Raw genomic sequence first — 19,538 nt, 5'->3', positions numbered from 1 at the left:
GGAGCTGAAAGCTGCATTCATCAGTGAAAAAGACTTTTATTTCCATGTGTAAACGAACACTTCAAGTCAGGCCCGTCAGTCACACTTGGGTGAGTCCCAGTCACACAAAAACTGGGGGTAGAAGAGGTGCCTTAAGGAATACTCAGTCCGGGCTAGACAGCTGGCGATCTCTTGGTCACATCTGCACAGCAGCTTCTGGCACTCATTTTCTGCTGGTCCTGGAAGAAATGGGGAAACTGAGCGTAGAGGGCACGCTACAGAGCCTCAGAGATAAACACAGCAGGGGGAGCAGACACGCTGGAGCCAACAGGTCAGGAACTGAACGTCTACCCTTGGCATCTAACCCTCTCCATCGGCACAGCCCCTCAGGAAGCAGGGGACTTCGGCCCCCTTTTACCAAAAAAAAAAAACTTGAAGATTTAAATGGAGAGTCCAAAGTCCGTACAGCTTCGGCTCGTGTTCTGTGTCAATATTATTTTACTGTTCAACTGGAGGTCCATTTATATAATAGAGTCGTTGCGTGGCAACCATCTGGGCCTGGGTTTGCAACGCCCACTCGGCTGCTCCTAACACTGACTTTGCCTAAACTTCCTGAGTACAAGTCCTCTTTTTTTTTTTTTGTGGTGCTGGGGTTCCTGGAAGCCCTTCTACCTCCGGGCTACACTCCCAGACCTATTTTTACATTTTTATTTGGAAACAGGGTCTCCTAAGCCAGCGCGCGCGGCTGGCTTCGAACCTGCGCGATCCTCCTGTCTCTGCCTCCCGAGCGCGGGGATTACAAGCGTGCGCCACCACGCCCAGTGACAAGTCCTCATTTAAAACAGGAGCTTGAAACCGGGCGTGGCGGCGCACACTTGTAATCCCCGCATTCGGGAGGCTGAGACTGGAGGATCACGGTTTGTGGACAGCCTCAGCTACTTAGCGAGGCCCTCCGCAACTAAATGAGACCCTGTTTCAAACTAAAGAATAAAATCCGGGCATGGTGGCGCACGATCGCAGGTTTGAGGACAGCCTCAGCAAGTAGCCAGACTCATCAGCCTAGCGGGACCCTGTAAAATAGGGCTGGGGGTGTAACTCGGAGACAGATTGCCTCTGGTTTCAATCCCCAGCACTACAAAAGTAAAAAAAATAAACAGGAGCACTAGCAGCCAGGTGTGGTGGTCCACTCTTGTAATCCCAGCACTTGGGAGGCTGAGACAGGAGGATCACAGGTTCAGGACCAGCCTCTGCTACTTAGTGAGACCCTGTTTCAAAATAAAAATAAAGTAGGGCTGGGGTGTACCCCGAAGGTAGGATGCCACTGGATTTAATTCCCAGCACCAAAAAATTTTAATTAATTGGTTAAATAAATAATAGTACTTGGCTTTTACTTATTATTGTTGTTGTTGTTATATTTATTATTATTATTATTATTATTATTATTATTACTTTTCAGTGCTGGGGATCAAACCCTGGGTCTTGCACACGATCCGAGGCAAGTGCGCGGCCACTGAGCAGGTCCCCACCCATCTGTCTCCTCTTAGGGTCCAGGGTTCTGTGGCTCTGTCTTGTCCAAAACCTAGAATGGAGCCAGGCATGGTGGCGCACTCCTCTAATCCCAGCACTTGGGAGGCTCAGACAGAAGGATCACAGGTTCAAGACCAGCCTCAGCATTTAATAAGAGTCTCAGCAATGTAGTGAGATCTGGTTTCAAAACAAAAATAAATAAAAAGGGCTGGGAGCATAACTCAGAGGTAGATGCCTAGAATCCTCTGGGTTCAATCCCTGGTAACACACACTCCCCTATCATGGAGCCTGGCACAGAGAAGATTCTTCACAGTATTTATTGGAAAATATCTCAAAAGCACACATAATTTCCAATACTCACATAAACCCAGTGACTGTGTTTTGCGATCCCCCCCCCCTTTTTTTTTTTTTTTTTGGTGGTGCTGGAGATTGAACCCAGGGGCATTCTACCTCTGAGCTACACCCCAGCCCTTTTTTTTTTTTTTGGTGGTACTGGGGTTCCTGGAAGCCCATCTATCTCCAGGCTACACTCCCAGACCTATTTTATTTTTGGAAACAGGGTCTCCTAAGCCAGCGCGGCTGGCTTCGAACCTGCGCGATCCTCCTGTCTCTGCCTCCCAAGCGCGGGGATTACAAGCGTGCGCCACCACGCCCGGCCCTTTTTTTTTTTTTTTGAAACAGGGTCTCACTAAGTTGTGGAGGGCCTCACTAAGTAGCTGGCCGCGAACCCCCATCCTCCTGTCTCAGCCTCCCGAACGCTGGCGTTACAAGTGTGCACCACCACGCCGGGCAGCTGTCCCCATTTTACAAAGGAGAAAAGGGAGACTCGGGGGAGTCAGGAATCCCCCAGGGTCACAGCGGGGAAGGGGTGGACCCGGATTCCAGCCCAGGATCTCCTGACCAAGCACCTGAGCGGCTCAGCTTCTCCCTGAGCAAGAAAGATGCTCTCAAAAGCAAAACGTGGGCCAACTGCTGCCTGGCCTCAGGAATCCGAAGGAAGCACGCAGCCCAAGAAGAATACCAATGTAAAAGGAGAAATAACTCCTACCACTGGGGTTTAAAATTAAAGCTGCTAGTAAATATTATTATAGGTTTAACATTTTTTTTAAATATATTTGTCAGGACCATAAATGGAAAAATGGACCAAACCTGTAATTAAACAACTATGTTCAGAATACCTCCAGCATAAGAGACTATTTTTAGCAAAAAATGCATAATAGATACTTTGATTCTTTTCGTTTAGTTCAGAGAAGACAGTCCTGTAAGCAAGTATGGGTTCCTCCAGCAAACACCAATAAATATTTCATAAACATCATTTTGCACATGGGTAGGCACAAGCAGACGATAAAAATTGAAGGGAGGGTCAAGGGAAAGGTGTATGTGTGTGTATGTTACCAGAAATTAAACACAGGAACATTCTACCGCCACGCTACACCCAGCCCTTTTTATTTTTGTTTTTGAAACAGTCTCACTAGGTTTGCTGAGAGCCTCCCTACTTGCTGAGGCTGTCCTCGAACCCGCAATCCTCCAGTCTCAGCCTCCCAGGTGCTGGGATTACAGATGTGCATCAACCACGCTCAGCTGGAATCTCTTCAACAGATTTTCCCCTCCATCTTCATTTCATACCCTTTCTGCCCATGCGGGTCGAGGGCAGTTTAAGGAAAATCACTTCTCTCCAGGCCTCAGTTTACCCGGGTATAAATGACAGGTCTGGGTAGGATGATGCCTGGGGTATGGCTGGTCCTAAAAACTGATATTGTGTGTGTGTGTGTGTGTGTGTGTGTGTGTGTGTGTGTGTGTGAGTGATTGACAATTGAGCCCAGAAGCTGGGCATGATGGCGCAGGCTTGTAATCCCAGTACTTGGGAGGCTGAGACAGGAGGATCACAGTTTGCAGACAGCCTCAGCTACTTAGTGAGGTCCTTTGCAACTCAGTGAGACCCTGTATCAAAATAAAGAATAAAAAATAGGGCTGGGGGTGGAGCTCGAATGTAGAAAGCCCCTGGGTTCCATCCCTAGTACTGAAAAAAAAAAGTGAAATACAGGATTACCAAATGACAGCAATTCTAGTCCTAGTATATAGCCCACATAATTGAAAACAGGTAAAGAAATACTTTGTGTGTGTGTTTGTGGTGCGGTACTAGAGACGGAACCCAGGGCACTCTACCTCTGAGCTACATCTCCAGCCCTTTTCGGATTTTGTTTTGAAACAGGACTTGCTGAGAGGCTTACTAAATTACCAAGCCTGTCTTTGAACCTGTGGACCTCCTGTCTCAGTCTCCCATGTACTGGGATTGCAGGTGTGTGCCACGACGCCCAGATCTCTTCTCTCTCTTCCCTCCCTCCCTCCCTCCCTCTCTCCCTTTTTTTCTATTTATTTTGTGGTGCTGGGGGTGGAACCCAGGGACATTCTACCTCCAAGATACACCCCCAGCCCAATTTTTATTTTGAAATAGGGTCTCACTAGGTTGATGAGAGTCTCATTACTTACTGAGGCTGTCCTCAAACCTACAATCCTCCTGCCTCGGCCTCCTAAATACTGGCATTACAGATATCTACCAACACAGCTGGCTCATCCTCTCCTCTCTCCTCTCTCCTCCTCTCTCTCTCTCTCTCTCTCTCTCTCTCTCTCTCTCTCTCTCTCTCTCTCTCTCTCTCTCTCTGTGATATTGGGGATTGAACCCACGGGCATTCTGCCTCTGAGTTATACCCACAGCCCTATTTTTAATTCTTTGTTTTTGAAACAGTCTCACTAACTTGTGGAGGGCCTCACTAAGTATCTGAGGCTGGTCATGAATCTGAGATCCTCCTGTCTCAGCCTCTCACATACTGGGATTACAAGCATGTGCGACCACGCCCTGTGCCCTTTCTGCCTCGGCCCCCTCTCCCCTCTCCCCTCCCCCTCTCTCTTCTCTTCTCTTCTCCCCTCCCCCTCTCTCTTCTCCTCTCTCTCTCTCTCTCTCTCTCTCTCTCTCTCTCTCTTTCTGTACTGGGGATGGAACCCAGGGGCAGTCTACCTCCTAGCTACATCTCCAGCCCTATTTTATTCTTAATTTTGAAACAGGGTCTCACTAAATTGTGGAGGGCCTCACAGATTGCTGAGGCTGGCCATGAACCTGTGGACCCTCCTGTCTCAGCCTCCCAAGTACTGGAATTACAAGCATCCGCCACCACGCCCAGCTCTTCCTCTTTTTAAACACAAATTATGCTGTACTTGGGGAGTCATTCTAGTGTTTTCCATTTCACATCTTTCCATGTCAGCTTTTGGCTCTCTTTTATCTGGGCTGTAGAGTATTCCACAGTGAGGACACATCATGGGTTTATTTAACCAGCCCACTGTTGAACTTTTAGGTTGTTAATACCTGGTGTCATCTTGGTATTTTTTTCTTTTTTTCCCCCAGACACTGAAGAAATAGAGGTGTGTGTGTGTGTGTGTGTGTCTGTGTGTCAAAGGCTCAGTGTGAAAGGTCACTTCTCTTGGATAAACCCAAGTGGTGGTCTGTAGCAGCTGGAAACAGTGCGCAGGGCTCCCCCGGCCCTTGCCCGACACCCAGGGGAGCGGGGAGGGGCGTGGGGCTGGGGCCTCACCGCACACCACGGTCTGGTTGACGCACTGCCAGGGGTAGCGGTCAATCTTGGGGCTGCAGCCGGCCTCCTCCGCCAGGGTGTAGCAGCAGTCGTGGCGGCGACAGCACCTGGGGGATGAGACGTGGCCGGCGGGCGGTGAGGACAGGCAGCTCTCCCGGCCAGCGCCCACGGGTCCCAGCCGCTGGAGGAGCCTGGCCGGCCCCCTCCTAGCCTCGTCCAGGGTGGATTGTTTTGGGGTGGGGGGTAGCTCTAGAGATTGCAGCAGTCTAACTCTGAGCTACACTCCCACCCTTATTTTATTTTATTTTGAAACAAGGTCTCGCTAAGTCTCTGAGGGTCTCTAATTGGCTGAGGTGAAGCCGGGCGTGGTGGCGCATGCGTGTAATCCCAGCTTTCGGGAGGCTGAGACCAGAGGATCGCGGTTGGCGGACACCCCAGCTACTTAGTGAGGCCCTCTGCAACTCAGTGAGACCCGGTTTCAAAAATAAAAAAGACTAAAATAAATAAACAAATAAAGGATAAAAATAGGGCTGGGGGTGTAACTCGGAGGTAGAATGCCCCTGGGTTTTACTTCCAGTACCGCAAAAAATAATTGATTTAATTAAATAAAAAATAGGGCTGGGGTAGAATGCCTCTGGATTCAATCCCCAGAACCACTAAATGAATGAATGAATGAATGAATGAATGAATGAATGAACAAATACAATTGCTGAGGTTGGCCTCGAACCTGCAGTGCTCCTGTCTGAGTCTCCCAAATACTGGGAGTACAGGCTTGTGCCACCATGTCCCAGCAGACCTCGTCCCTCTAGTGTCCTCTGCCAGGCACAGCAGTGAGCCCCTCCTGTCCCTTAGGTGCCCAAGCACCAGCCCCACCGCCGCCTCTCTCACCAGTCTCCGGACCCTTCCCTTGAGGACAGGTTTGTTTGTTTGTTTGTTTGTTTGTTTGTTTGTTTGTTGGTGGTACTGGGGTTCCTGGGAGCTCTTCTACCTTGGGGCTACACTCCCAGACCTATTTTTTTATATTTTTATTTGGAATCAGGGTCTCTTAAGCCAGCACTGCTGGCTTCGAATCTTGTCTCCGCCTCCCAGGCGGGGATGACAAGCGGCGCCACCACGCCCGGCTGAGGACAAGTTTGTAAGGAACCAAAGCACCAAGCCAGGCGTGGGCGCACCCTTGTCATCCCCGCCTGGGAGGCGGAGACAGGAGGATCGCACAGGTTCGAAGCCAGCCTCAGCTACTTAGTGAGGCTCTCGGCAACATAGTGAGACCCTGTTTCCAAATAAAATATAAAAAAAGGTCTGGGAGTATAGCCCGGAGAAGGAAAGCCTCTGGGTTCCACCCCCAGTACCACCAAAAAAAAAAAAACAAAAAACAAAAAAAAACCACCATTAACAGCAACAGCAGCTGCCCTTGAATGACCAGAGCTCGGAGAGGGCGATGTCCACTGTCCAGTGCCCCAGAGCGTCCCCAGAGCCCAGCCTTGGCCCGTCACACATCAAGACTGAAATCAACATTCCTGCTGGGCACGGGCCTGTAGTCCCAGGCCCTGGGAGGCTGAGATAGGAGGCTCGCAGGTTCGGGGACGCCTAGTGAGCCTCTCATCAACCTAGCAAGACTCTGTTTCAAAATAAAACATCAAATCAAATTGGGCTGGAGGTGCAGGTCGGAGGTAGAATGTCCTTGAGTTTGATCCTTAATACACACACACACACACACACACACACACACACACACACACTGTTTCCTGCGGAGCACACAGGCGAGCCTTCACGCCACGTGGGACATGCCCTGTGTCCCCACCTGCAGCCCCAGCTGGGGGGGGACAGACACCGGGGGACACAGGCTGCGAGAACGCGGGAGTGCAGGACGAGCTGGGGGCGCAGGAGGCCCGCGCGGACGGCAGCTGGAGCCGGGCTGCAGGAAAGCTGCGCAGGGCCGGCCAGCCCACGGGACGGGGCGTCGGGGCTCCCGGAGGCCAAGCCGAGGCCTCTAGGCCACAGCCACAGCCTCCAACCAAGGAAGAGGCCGGCGCCGCCGGGCGCCACCTACCGGCCCTGCGGGGTGGGCTAGGCTGTGCCTCTGGGAGCCTCAGGGCTTGCATCTGTAAAATGGACCAAGTATCCTGCTCCTGTCCAGGCAGAGCCCTGAGGATAAATGAGGGAGACCGGGGAGCTCAGCCCACAGCCCCTGAGGCCGGCCCGCAGGCAGCCAGACTGCCCGGGGTCAAATCCCAGTGCCCGCTCCCTCTGCGCAGCCCCCACCAGGAACTTGACCTTTCTGAGCCTCAGACTTCAAAGAAGATCCTGGTGCCCATAAGTCTGCTTATCTCTCTCTCTCTCTCTCTCTCTCTCTCTCTCTCTCTCTCTCTCTCTCTCTCTCTCTCTGTGTGTGTGTGTGTGTGTGTGTGTGTGTGTGTGTTACTGAGGATTCAACTCAGGGACATTCTACCTCCAAGCTATATCCCCAGCCCTACAGGGACTTGCTAGGTTGCTGAAGGTCTCAAGAAGTTGCTAGTGCTGGCCTCGAACCTGCAGACCTCCTGTCTCAGCCTCCCAAGTACTGGGATTACAGAAATGCACCACCAGTGAGCTATACCCCCAACCCATTTTATTTAGTTTTTATTTATTTTTATTTTTATTTTTTGCAACACTGGGGATTGAACCCAGAGGCATTCTACCTCTGAGCTACACCTTCCAGCCCTGAATTTTATTCTTTATTTTGAAACAGGGTCTCACTGAGTTGCAAAGGGCCTCACTAAGTAGCTTAAGCTGGCCGTGAACTGTGATCCTCCTGTCTCAGCCGCCCGAATGCTGGGATTACAAGCGCGCGCCACCACGCCTGGCCCCCTATTTTAATTTGAAACAGGGTCTCCTTAAAGTTGCCAAAGGACCTCACTAAATTGCTGAGGCTGACCTCAAACCTGTGATCCTCCCAAGGACGTATCACTACAGCCCGCCTGCTTATCTTTATGTTAGTTTCAGGCCACATAAGAGCCCATGGTCAGAGTAAGGGGCAGCTGAGCCCTGCCCTCACTGGGCACCAGCCCTCACTGGGCACATGACCCGGGAGGCCCTCTGCTGGCAGGATTGTACCATGTGCAGGGATCTTCCTCAATTCTGGTACTGGGGGGCCAAGGGGGCACTGCCACGCCTGAGCCCAAGCATGACTCACCAGTCGATGGCATCCAGGGGCTGGCCATGGCCGCCCAGGCCACAGTAGCAGCCATAGTTCAGGTAGGCGATGGGGGCTCGTGTGCCGACACAACCCACGGTCTTCGCCAGCTCCAGGATCCCACGCCGGTACACGTGTGCTAGGGACGGACAAAGGTGAGAGGTTCCGGGTCAAGATTTCTCTGGTCTAGGGAAAGGCACTGGTCCGAGAAGGGCCTGGATGTTGTGGCCTGACTGGTATCGGATCCCATCCCTAGCTGTGTGACCTTACACATATTAGGAACCTCTCTGGGGCTTGCTTTCCTCATTTGCAAAATGGAGAGAATAAGGTGCCTGGGACTCACAGAATAAACTGAGATGCTGCATGTAAAGTGCCTGGTGCAGGCCGGCGTGGGGGCGCACGCTTGTCATCCCCGCGCTTGGGGGGCGGGGACAGGAGGATCGCGCAGGTTAGAAGCCAGCCGTGCTGGCTCAAGAGCCCTTGTTTCCAAATAAAAAGTATAAAATAGGTCTGGGAGTGTAGCCCCAAGGTAGAAGGGTTTCCAGGAACCCCAGTACCATCAAAAAAATAAAAAATAAAAAATAAAAAAATAAAGTGCCTGGTGCGTAAGCTCTAACTATGACAGTCGCCATCTTTAAGACAGCCCTGAATGGAGGAGTCACAGACCATGGCAGGAGAGAGAGCGCCCACCACATGGCCTTTGCACGGGCGGCTTCCTCTTCCCAACCCCCGGCTCCTCAACTCTAGACACAGTCAAATTGAAGGTCCTGCAACAAAGGTTCATCTGGGCACGAGGCAGCAAAGACGAGCTCACTACACAGTGTCTCTGTCACCAAGGATGGCTGCCCTGGGGCTTTCCGGACCCTGAGCCCTCCTCCCCGACACTGCCTCAGGGCCATTGCAGCTCATATTTTCACTGTTGGACCCAGCGGCAGCAGCCCCCTCGCCCCCTCGGCCTGCCCCCCCCTTTCTCTCTTCTTTTTTGCAGTACTGGGAATTGAACGCAGGGGCATTCGACCTCTGAGCTACACCCCCAGCCCTATTTTTTATTCTTTATTTTGAAACAGGGTCTCACTGAGTTGCAGAGGGCCTCACTAAGTAGCTGAGGCTGTCCGAGAACCGCGATCCTCTGGTCTCCGCCTCCCGAATGCTGGGATTAGAAGTGTGCGCCACCACGCCCGGCTTCTTTCTTTCTTCTGTACTAGGAATTAAACCCAGGGCCATTCTACTTCCAATATACAACCCCAACCCTATTTTATTTCTTATTCTGAAATGGAGTCCCATAGCCAGCGATGGCATACACCTGTAATCCCAGTGCTTGGGAGGATGGCGAGGCCAGCCTCAGCAACTTAGCTGGGCCCTCTGCAACTTAGCGAGAGCCTGTTTCAAAATAAAAAATTGAGAGCTCGGCGTGGTGGCGCACACTTGTAATCCCAACATTTGGGAGGATGAGACAGGAAGATCCGGGTTCGTGGCCAGCCTCAGCTACTTAGCGAGGCCCTTGGCAACTTAGTGAGACCTTGTTTCTAAATAAAGAATAAAAAGTAGGACTGGGAGTGTAGCTTGGAGGTAGAACGCCTGTAGGGTCAATCCCCAGTAACACACACACACACACACACACACACACACACACACACACACACAAATGCAGATCGGTGTAGGGGCTAGAGCTGTGTCAAGTAACCAAAAAAATGTAAAACTGGATCTAGAGATCAAAGCTCTACCTTCCTCTCTGGATGACCAGCCCTCACCCTCCCAGAAGCCCCCCTATATCTGTCTCAAATCGTCCACAGCTTCCATGAGCTCTGGAAAAGGCTCAAGGGCCCCACTGCACCTCACGTTCTCGTGGGGATCAGCCCTTCCCACCGCTCTCACCCCAGCTCCCAGACCACCTCCCTCCACATCGGCCTCACCCCAGCGTGGGGGCTTCAGAGCAGGTCCCCTACAGGCATCTCTGGGTGGCCTGGCATGTGGGGGCTTCTGGGATCGTCCCCTGACCTCAGCATCCACCCAGCCCCAAGGCTGCACCCACCCCGAGCACCCCCGACAGGTCCCAGTCCCCACGCGTATCCTGAGGCTGTCCACAGACGTCCCCCCCGCCCTGACCCCGCTCTGGCATGTCAGTGCCCTGGACACAGCGCCATGGCGTCCCAGGCACAGGGCGGGGGCCAGGGCTGCTTTTGGAACCAAAGAAAACACTCCCTCTGAGCCAACAGAGGTGCGGCAGGTCAGGCCGGGGGCTGTTTGCGCTGTCTGCCCGCGGGCGGGCTCCTCTGGGAACTCCGGGCTGATGGGACATCCTTCGGCCTGGGTCTCTGTGCGCGGGTCCAGTGTGCTGTGAAGGCGCCCCGGAGGCCCCGAGTTGCGTGTGCCGGGCTGTGGCGAGGGCCTGTGCACCTGTGAGCCCAGGTGAGTGGGCTGGGGCTGGGGCTGGGCTCCTGAGCACACCTATCTGAGTCATCTAGAATCGGAAACCATCAAGGGACCTACACCCTTGGCTTACCCTCAAGCCAGCCCTCTGCTGGGTCTCTTCCCTCCCCCATAGGGTCTGCCTGGTGGTCTGACCCCAGACTCTGCACACAGGCGGAGAGATGATGGGTGCGCAGGATCCTGGCCCAGGATGCGGGATGGGGGCTCTGGGGTTGCGGGGGTGGGGGGCATATGCGGGAAAGGCGCTGAGCCCCTGGAGAAGAGGAGGGCTAGTTTTGAGTCCCTACAAAAAAAAAGTAGGGGACAAGGCTCTTTGGTCCCCAGGAATGATGCCGGAATGGACATCGGAGGAGAGGGCTGGGGGCTGCAGGGTTTCTGGGGGACCTGGGAGGGGGCAGAGCAGTTGGAGTCCCTACGGAGGAAGGGGATGCGGGGCTCCTGGGACCCGAGGGAGGCTGAGGAGGCGGACTCTGCACTTACCCGTGCTGGGTCTGGGTGCAGGTCCCAGCAGCAGGAGCAGCAGCGGCGGCGGCAGCAGCAGCAGCAGCAGCATTGTCGGCGCTCGGAGGTAGCGGACCCACGGGAGGGTGGCAGGTGAAGGACAGACAGTGTGGCGGGCGGGTGCAGTCCCTAAGACCAGCCGCCCGCGCCTCGGCCCCGCCCCAGCTCACCTTCCCGCGCCCGCCCGGGCGGAGTCAGGCTGGGGCGGGCGCCCGGGGCTACGGAATGGCCTCCTGGGGCCGATGGGGGCGCCGGGCCCTGGAGGGAGAGTCAGGCCCCCGGGGTACCACAGCATAACTGAGCGAGCTGATGCTCCATTGATGCTCTGACTCTGAGCCCCGTTCCGTGGCTCACCTGGGCATCCCAAAAGGAGTGGGATGGGGGAGAAGGGTAGTGCTGAATTGACTTAACAGATTGACCTTAACAGTTTTAAGATGTAGGAAACTTTATGTTCCTGTATCCCTCAAAACCAACACACTATGCCGGGCGTGGTGGTGCACGCTTGTAATCCCCGCGCTTGGGAGGCGAGACAGGATTGCGCAGGTTTGAAGCCAGCCGCGCTGGCTTAAGAGACCCTGTTTCCAAATTTTAAAAAAGCATAAAAAATAGGTCTGGGAGTGTAGCCCGGAGGTAGAAGGGTTTCCAGGAACCCCAGTACCACCAAAAAACAACAACAAAAAAAAAAACCCAAAAAAACCCCACTACATTCTCCCTGCTAGCACCAACCACCAAAGTGGGGAAACTGAGGCAGCCACAGATCTGCCCCAGGCCACACAGTGAGGGCTGGTAGAAGCTAGGGCTGGGGAGTGGGGGGGCATTGACCCACATTCTTCTGCCTCAGGGTTCTTATCAGACCCAGGGTCAGGAGCCTCCTCCAGAGACTGCCCGAGCCCACAGAGTACCACAGGTGCTCTGTACTGAGAAATGGCTGGCATGTGCGATTACCTGTGGCTTTCTGACCCAGAGGTCAGCAGGACGGAACCAGCCAGCCATTTCTGTTGGCTTTGCCTCTTCTATGATCTGGGAGAGCCAGGTGTGGTGGTGAATTCGTATCATCCCAGTACTCGGGAGGCGGAGACAGGAGGATGAGAGGTTCCGGGACAGCCTCAGCAAGTAGTGGGTCTTTCTCTCATCAGCTAAACAAGACCCTGTTTCAAAATAAAAATCAAATAGGGCTGGGGGTGTAGCTTGGTGGTAGAATGCTCCTGGGTTCTACCCCAGTACCAAAATAATAATGATAATAATGATGACGATGACGGTGATGAGGCAGTGGACGCCTGAGCACCACCTTCAATTTTCAAGGTCAAATTCTCTCCTAAAGGGGATGATGTGCAAGGTCACATCCGGCCTCTCTGACTATTTGGGGACCACCAGAATAGGTGTGTGACCCTATCACAACCTCGCCCCTCCCTCCAGGGCCCCCACTGCCCCATTTTACAGGAAAACACTAAGGATCAGAAGCTAGGAGCAGAGATGAGACAGGGGGAACCGAGATTTGAACTCATTTTCATGTGGGGCCAAGCTGCTCCGTGTCTCCTTCTATTGAAACCCCAGGCTTCCGTCGCTTGTCCCTTGACTGCTGCGCTCTGGGGTGTGACCAGGCAGCCAAGTCCAGCTCTCGTTCTGTGTGTGTGTGTCCAGCTCCACTCTGCCTGGACCAAGGCAGGCGCTCGGGAAACCCGGCTTGCCCATATGGAATGGGCAACTGAGATGCCCCGAGATGTGGGGCTGCTCAGGGGTGATCACCAGGGGATGGGCTCCCCAGACTCCAGCACCCACAGCCCCTGCCACGGCCAAGTGCGCCAGCTTGGTGTGCACCCTGGAACAGCACCCCGAGGAGCGCAGTCGGGTGCCCAACAGACAGATGTGCAAATAGCTCTGAGCTGGCAGTGGAAAGGCATCAGTGAATGTAGCTGGGCGTGGTGGCACACGCCTAGATCCCACGATCCCAGTACTTGGGAGGCTGACACAGGAGGATCTCAGATTCGAAGACAGCCTCAGCAGTATAACAAGACTCTCAGCCACCGAGTGAGACACTGTTTCAAAAAAAATAAAACCGGGCATGGTGGCACACGCTTTGTAATCCCCACGCTTGGGAGGCGGAGATAGGAGGATCGCGCAGGTTCGAAGCCAGCCTCACCTGGCTTAAGAGACCCTGCTTCCAAATAAAAAATATAAAATAGATCTGGGAGTGTAGCCCCGAAGTAGAAGGCCCCTGGGTTCTATCCCCAGTACCACCAAAACAAACAAACAAACAAACAAATAAATAAAGGGCTGGGGTGTAGCTCTGAGGTAACCACAAAAAGAAATAATAAGTGAAAGAAACGGAAATAAGATAAATCAGTTGCAGTGAAGAAGAGAAAGGTAACCACAAAGGCTTGTTCAGTGCCTCCCTCATCCATTCACTCATCCCCAGCAGGGGAACAGGCCAGTTTCCACCTCAAGGAAGTCTCCCTGGGCTGGAGGGACAGGGATGAAACACTGAGGAAGCCGGGCATGGCGGCCTACGCCTATAGCCTATAATCCCAGAATTTGGGAGGCTGAGACAGGAAGATCTCAGGTTCGAGGACAGCCTCAGCCACTTGGTGAGATTCTCAGCAACCTAGTGAGACCCTGTTTCAAAACAAAAAATTAAAGCCGGAGCCGGGCGCGGTGGCGCACGCTTGTAATCCCCGCACTTGGGAGGCGGAGACAGGAGGATCGCGCAGGTTCGAAGCCAGCCGTGCTGGCTTGAGACCCTGTTTCCAAATAAAAATATAAAAATAGGTCTGGGAGTGTAGAAGGGCTTCCAGGAACCCCAGTACCATAAAAAAAAAGAAAAAAAATTAAAGTTGGAGCCGGGCATAGTGGCACATGCTTGTAATCCCAGCATTTGGGAGGCTGAGACAGGAGGATCAGAGTTCAAGGACAGCCTCAGCTACTACTTAGGTTCTTTGCAACTCAGTGAGACCCTGTTTCAAAATAAAGAATAAAAAATAGGACAGGGGGTGTAGCTCGGAGGTAGAATGCTCCTGGGTTCCATCTTCAGTGGTGCAAAAAAAGAAAAAAATTAAAGCTGGGCGTGGTGGCGCATACCTGTAATCCCAGTACTTGGGAGGCTGAGACAGGAGGAGCCCAGGTTCGAGCAAGTAGTGAGACACTCATCAGTCTAGTAAGACCTTGTTTCCAAATAAATAAAAGACAGGCGTGGTGGGCACGCTTGTAATCCCAGCATGTGGGAGGCTGAGACTGGAGGATCACAGTTCGCTGACAGTCTCAGCTACTTAGTGAGGCCCTCTGCAACTCAGTGAGACCCAGTTTCAAAATAAAGAGTAAAAGCTAGGCGTGGTGGTGCACGCTTGTAATCCCTGCGCTTGGAAGGCAGAGACAGGAGGATCGCGCAGGTTCAAAGCCAGCTGCTCTGGCTTAAGAGACCCTGTTCCCCCCCTCCCCCCAAAAAATATATTTTTTTTGCGGGTCTGGGGATGGAACCCAGAGGCATTTGACCTCTGAGCTACACCCCCTGCCCTATTTTTTATTCTTTATTTTGAAACAGGTCTCACTGAGTTGTGAAGGGCCTCACTAAGTAGCTGAGGCTGTCTGCGAACTGTGATCCTCCAGTCTCAGCCTCCCAAATGCTGGGATTACAAGCATGCACCAACACACCCGACTCAAATAAAAATATTTATAAAAAGGTGTCTGGGAGTGTAGCCTGGAGGTAGAAGGGTTTCCAGGAACCCCAGTACCACCAGAAAGAAAGAAAGGAAGAAAGAAAGAAAGAAAGAAAGAAAGAAAGAAAGAAAGAAAGAAAGAAAGAAAGAAAAGCTGAGGTTGAGCTCAGAGGTAGAATGCCTCTGGGTTCAATTTCTCAGTACCACAAGGAAGGAAGGAAGGAAGGAAGGAAGGAAGGAAGGAAGGAAGGAAGGAAACCAAGAGACAAGAAGACGTGACCAGGACAATGAGAAGGGCATCCCAGGGCTGTGAGCCTCTAGGTCTCAGCCTGAGTCCCCCCCACCTCCAGAGGCAGAGCCTGGGCCCAGGATTCTGTACTTTGGGGGAAATGTGTCCAGGGGCAGATGGAAGGACTCGGAGCCTAAAGGTATCCAGTGACAGTCTAGGCAAGGATGGGTTCTGGAGATGAGCACACATGGGGAAACTGAGGTTTAATCCCAACAAGGTCTTTTTTTTTTGGTACTGGGGATTGAACCCAGGGGTGTTCTACCTCCAAGCAATACCCCAGACCTTTAAAATAATTTTTTTTTTAATGTGGACTCAAACCTGCGATTCTTCTTTATCAGTCTCCCAAGTTCTGGGATTACAGGATGTGCCACCATGCCCAGCCCCGGCATGGGATCTTCTAGGGCCCCACCTAGAAAAGCTAGCCTTTTTTTTTTTTTGGTACTGGGGATGGAACCCAGGGGCGTTCTACCTCCGAGCTACACCCCCAGCCCTATTTTTTATTCTTTATTTTGAAACAGGGTTTCACTGAGTTACAGAGGGCCTCGCTAAGTAGCTGAGACTGTCTGCAAACCGTGATCCTCCTGTCTCAGCCTCCCGAATGCTAGGATTACAAGCGTGCGCCACCACGCCCGGCTTCAGAAAGACTATCCTAATTGTCTGCTATAGAGATGGATAGGAGAAGCACCTACCCCCGGGGTCCTGTCTCCCCGAGGTTGAGGGTGAGAGTTGCCCTGGGGTACAGCACAGGAAGTCAGAGATTTCTGAATCTGTTCAAAGCCTGTGTGGACGGTTTGCGAGAGCCCTGAATGGAATCTGAGCTGAGACCAGAGGATGTGAGGCAGGGACAGAAACTGCCAAGCTTTTCCCCAGCCCCATCCGCGGAGTCAGAGAAGTCTCCGGGTCAGATGTCTGAGCTGAACTTTCCAGAGTGGGTGAAAAGTGATGAGATGCCACCATCTCAGAGCATGCTGGGCAGAGGGGCACAAGTCCTAAAAGAGCCAGGTACAGCTGGGCTGGCCTGGTGGAGCACACCTGGAATTCCAGAACTTGGGAGGCTGACACAGGAGGATCCCAGGTTCTAGGATCGCCTCAGCAACCTAGAGAGACCCTGTTTCAAAACAAAATAAAAAGGCTGGGGGTCTAGTGCAGAGATAGAATGCCCCTGGGTTTAATCCTCAATCTCCAGGAACACACACACACACACACACACACACACACACACACACACACACACACAACCAATTTGAATGGGGATTTCTAGACAGGTGAGACAGGTTGGGCGGTGAAAAGAGGTCCAGGATTCCACCTGGTGGACAATCTTGGCATGACAGCCAAATGGGAAATGAATGTTTTATTCAGAATTGGGTGAGATGGAAGAAAATATTTTCTTTCTTTCTTTCTCTCTTTCTCTCTTTCTTTCTTTCTTTCTCTCTTTCTTTCTTTCTTTCTTTCCTTCTTTCTTTCTTTTTCTCTTTCTTTCTCTTTTTCTTTATTCTTTTTACCTGTATTACTGGGGATTAAACTCAGAGGCTATCTACCCGAGTTACATTCCCAGTCTTTTTTTTTTTTTTTTTTTTGGTGGTACTGGGGGTGGAACCCAGGGGCTTTCTACCTCTGGGCTACACTCCCAGACCTATTTTTAATATTTCATTTGGAAACAGGGTCTCACTAAGTTGCTGAGAGCCTCACTAAGTAGCTGAGGCTGGCTTCGAACCTGTGCGATCCTCCTGTCTCAGCCTCCCAAGACTGGGGATTACAAGCATGCCCCACCACGCCCGTCTCCCAGTCCTATTTTATTGTTTATTTTGAAACAGGGTCTTGCTAAATTCCTGAGGCTGTCCTCAAGCCTGTAATCCTCCTATCTCAGCCTCCCAAGTACTGGGATTATAGGTGTGGGCCATCACGCCTGACTTAAACATTTTATGATGGTAAAGATTGTGAAATAATAGAATGGTTATTGAGAAAATAAGGAAGTTGAAAGATGACAATTGGTGGGGAAAACAAAACAAAAAAGAAAAACAAGAGAAGCAAAGCAAAACCTCTGCATGATTGGGTAGCTGGTATGTTTTATAATTCACAGTATTTGCTGCTCCTCCAGTAGGTAGGATGATATCTCCTTATCCAGTGTGCAGGCGGGGAGTAGGCTCTTGCTCTGACCAGCAAAAGGGGAGGGGATCACTTTTTAGCCGAAAGTTTTTTGGAGGGAGTTACTGGAGATTTAACCCAGGTGCATTCTACTGCCAAGCTACACCCAGCTCTATTTTTTATTTTTATTTTGAAACAGGGACTCTCTAGGTGGATGAGAGTCTCACTACTTGCTGAAGCTTTCCTTGAACCCGCGATCCTCCTGTCTCAGCCTCCCAAGTACTAGGATGAAAGGTGTGTGCTAACACACGCGTGGCTTAGCAGTAATTTTCTGAGCCACAATGTAGCTAGGCACATCTTTCTCTGGCACAGGACTGCTGATGCTCCCAATGCATGCTGAGCCATTAGCTGGCTGTGTATATACATGTGTTGTGTGAGAGAAACACACCTATCAGAGTAAGCCAATGAGAACTGGGCTCATTTGTTACCGCATCAAAACACTATTTATCCTAACCGATGCATGAGAAAAACTAATACCATTAAAGGAACAATTTTGCAGACAAAGTTTATTTACTGTGGGCTTTTTCAAAACCTAAGAGGAGGCTCTTATGTTTTGGGAGGAGGCTCAGGGTAGAGTCCTTTTCCAAGGCAGACCTAACTTCAGGTTCCAACTACGACCTGTGGGACCTTGGGCGATTTACTTTCCCTCTCTGTGACTTAATGTTCTCAGTTGTAAAATGGGTTATTGGGAGAGTGAAGCAAATAAGATCACTCGCGTGAAAAATGACCTCAATGTGCTATTGCAAGCAAAAGGGTCATTAGAAAAATAAATGCACTCGAGCTGGGCGTGGCGGCACACACTTGTAATCCCAGCATTTGGGAGGCTGAGACAGGAGGATCGCAGTTCCCGGGCAGCCTCAGCTACTTAGTGAGGCCCTTTGCAACTCAGTGAGACCCTGTTTCAAAATAAAGTATTAAAAATAGGGCTGGGGTGCATGCTTGTAATCCCTTGGGAGGCCGAGACAGGAGGATCGCGCAGGTATGAAGAAGCCAGCCTCAGATACTTAGTGAGGCTCTCAGTAACTTAGTGAGATCCTGTTTCCAAATAAAATATAAAATAGGTCTGGGAGTGTGGCCCAGAGGTAGAAAGCCCCTGGGTTCCATCCCAGTAACACACACATACACACACACACGAAATAGGACTGGGGATGTAGCTCAGAGACAGAATGCCACTGAGTTCCACCCCAGTACCACAAAATAAAAGAGAGAGAGAGAGAGAGAGAGAGAGAGAGAGAGAGAGAGAGAGAGAGAAAGAAATTCCCCCAAGGGGCAAAAGGGAGGACAAACGCCCTGCCCTCAACCTCAAGAAAGACTGACAGGGCTGGGGCTCCATCCCCGTAAGGCCCCAGTAGCCCATGATAAAAGTAAATGTTGGGACTCTCCTATGTGTTTCTTGATGGACACAGGAGCAACTGTCTTGGTGCTCAAGAAACCTCTGGGACCCATCACCCAGCATCAGATACAGATCCAGGGACCACAGGAAGACTGCACAGGGAAGACTGCACAGAGACAATACGATCCAGTCCATCATACGGGACCTGACTGATGTCCCCTTGGCTGATGCAGATGAGGTGTTGTACATCCAGCTTGGTCCAGGATGGAACCAGGTATGCAGGGCAGCTGTGGTTACTGAAGAGGAAACCATCTGGGCCCAGTCCCTCAGCCAGGGAACATCCGCACAAAACGCTGAACTCACAGCCCTGACCCAGGTGCTCTGCTGAGGAAAGGGAAAGGCTATCACCGCCTACACCTACACCGACAGCCAATATGCCTTTGCAATGGCCATGTCCATGGGGCTCTATACCGGGAGAGAGAACTCCTCAAGCCCGCAGGAAAAGAAATTTCAAACAAAGGTGAAATTCTGGCTCTTTTAAAGGCAGTTTGGCTACCCCGGAAGGTAGCCATCGTGCATTGCAAAAGCCATCACTCCAGAGGCAAGGGGCGACCGGGCAGCTGACTAAGCAGCTCTCAAGGTGGCCCTAGAACCAGTGCGGCCCCTCCAGGTCCTGTTAGCAATTCCGGAGCCAAGCCTGCCCTTAAGCCCTGTATGTGCCCCTGAGGAAGGAGCTTGGGCACTACAGGAAGGGGCAACCAGAAACAGAGAGGAAAGATGGATCCTTCCTGACAGAGGCCTGTCCTCTCTGCCACCTTGGGAAGAGAGCTAATAGCCACCTCCACCAGACATCTTACCAAGGGGCAAAAAAACCAAAACAGAACAGTAAGCTTCTCAGACCCGAGTACCACATCCCTTAAATGGA

General features: G+C 51.9%; 1 protein-coding gene across 1 annotated transcript; it reads right to left on the bottom strand.

Annotated features, from left to right (window-relative positions):
- Positions 1–75: 75 nt before the first annotated feature.
- PLA2G10 (phospholipase A2 group X) lies at positions 76–11,248 on the bottom strand (the record flags this gene model as incomplete). The annotated part of the gene is made up of 7 exons (XM_080703945.1): positions 76–218; positions 5,094–5,200; positions 8,266–8,404; positions 10,294–10,393; positions 10,480–10,662; positions 10,831–10,901; positions 11,176–11,248. The coding sequence occupies 7 exons, from the start codon at positions 11,246–11,248 to the stop codon at positions 76–78; spliced, it is 816 nt and encodes a 271-aa protein (XP_080560071.1).
- Positions 11,249–19,538: the final 8,290 nt, after the last annotated feature.

This window comes from Muscardinus avellanarius, assembly GCF_963383645.1.
Source record: "Muscardinus avellanarius genome assembly, chromosome: 10".
Taxonomy (NCBI): domain Eukaryota; kingdom Metazoa; phylum Chordata; class Mammalia; order Rodentia; family Gliridae; genus Muscardinus; species Muscardinus avellanarius.
Note: the sequence above shows the minus strand (reverse complement) of the source record. Positions and strands in the feature narration are given on the sequence as shown.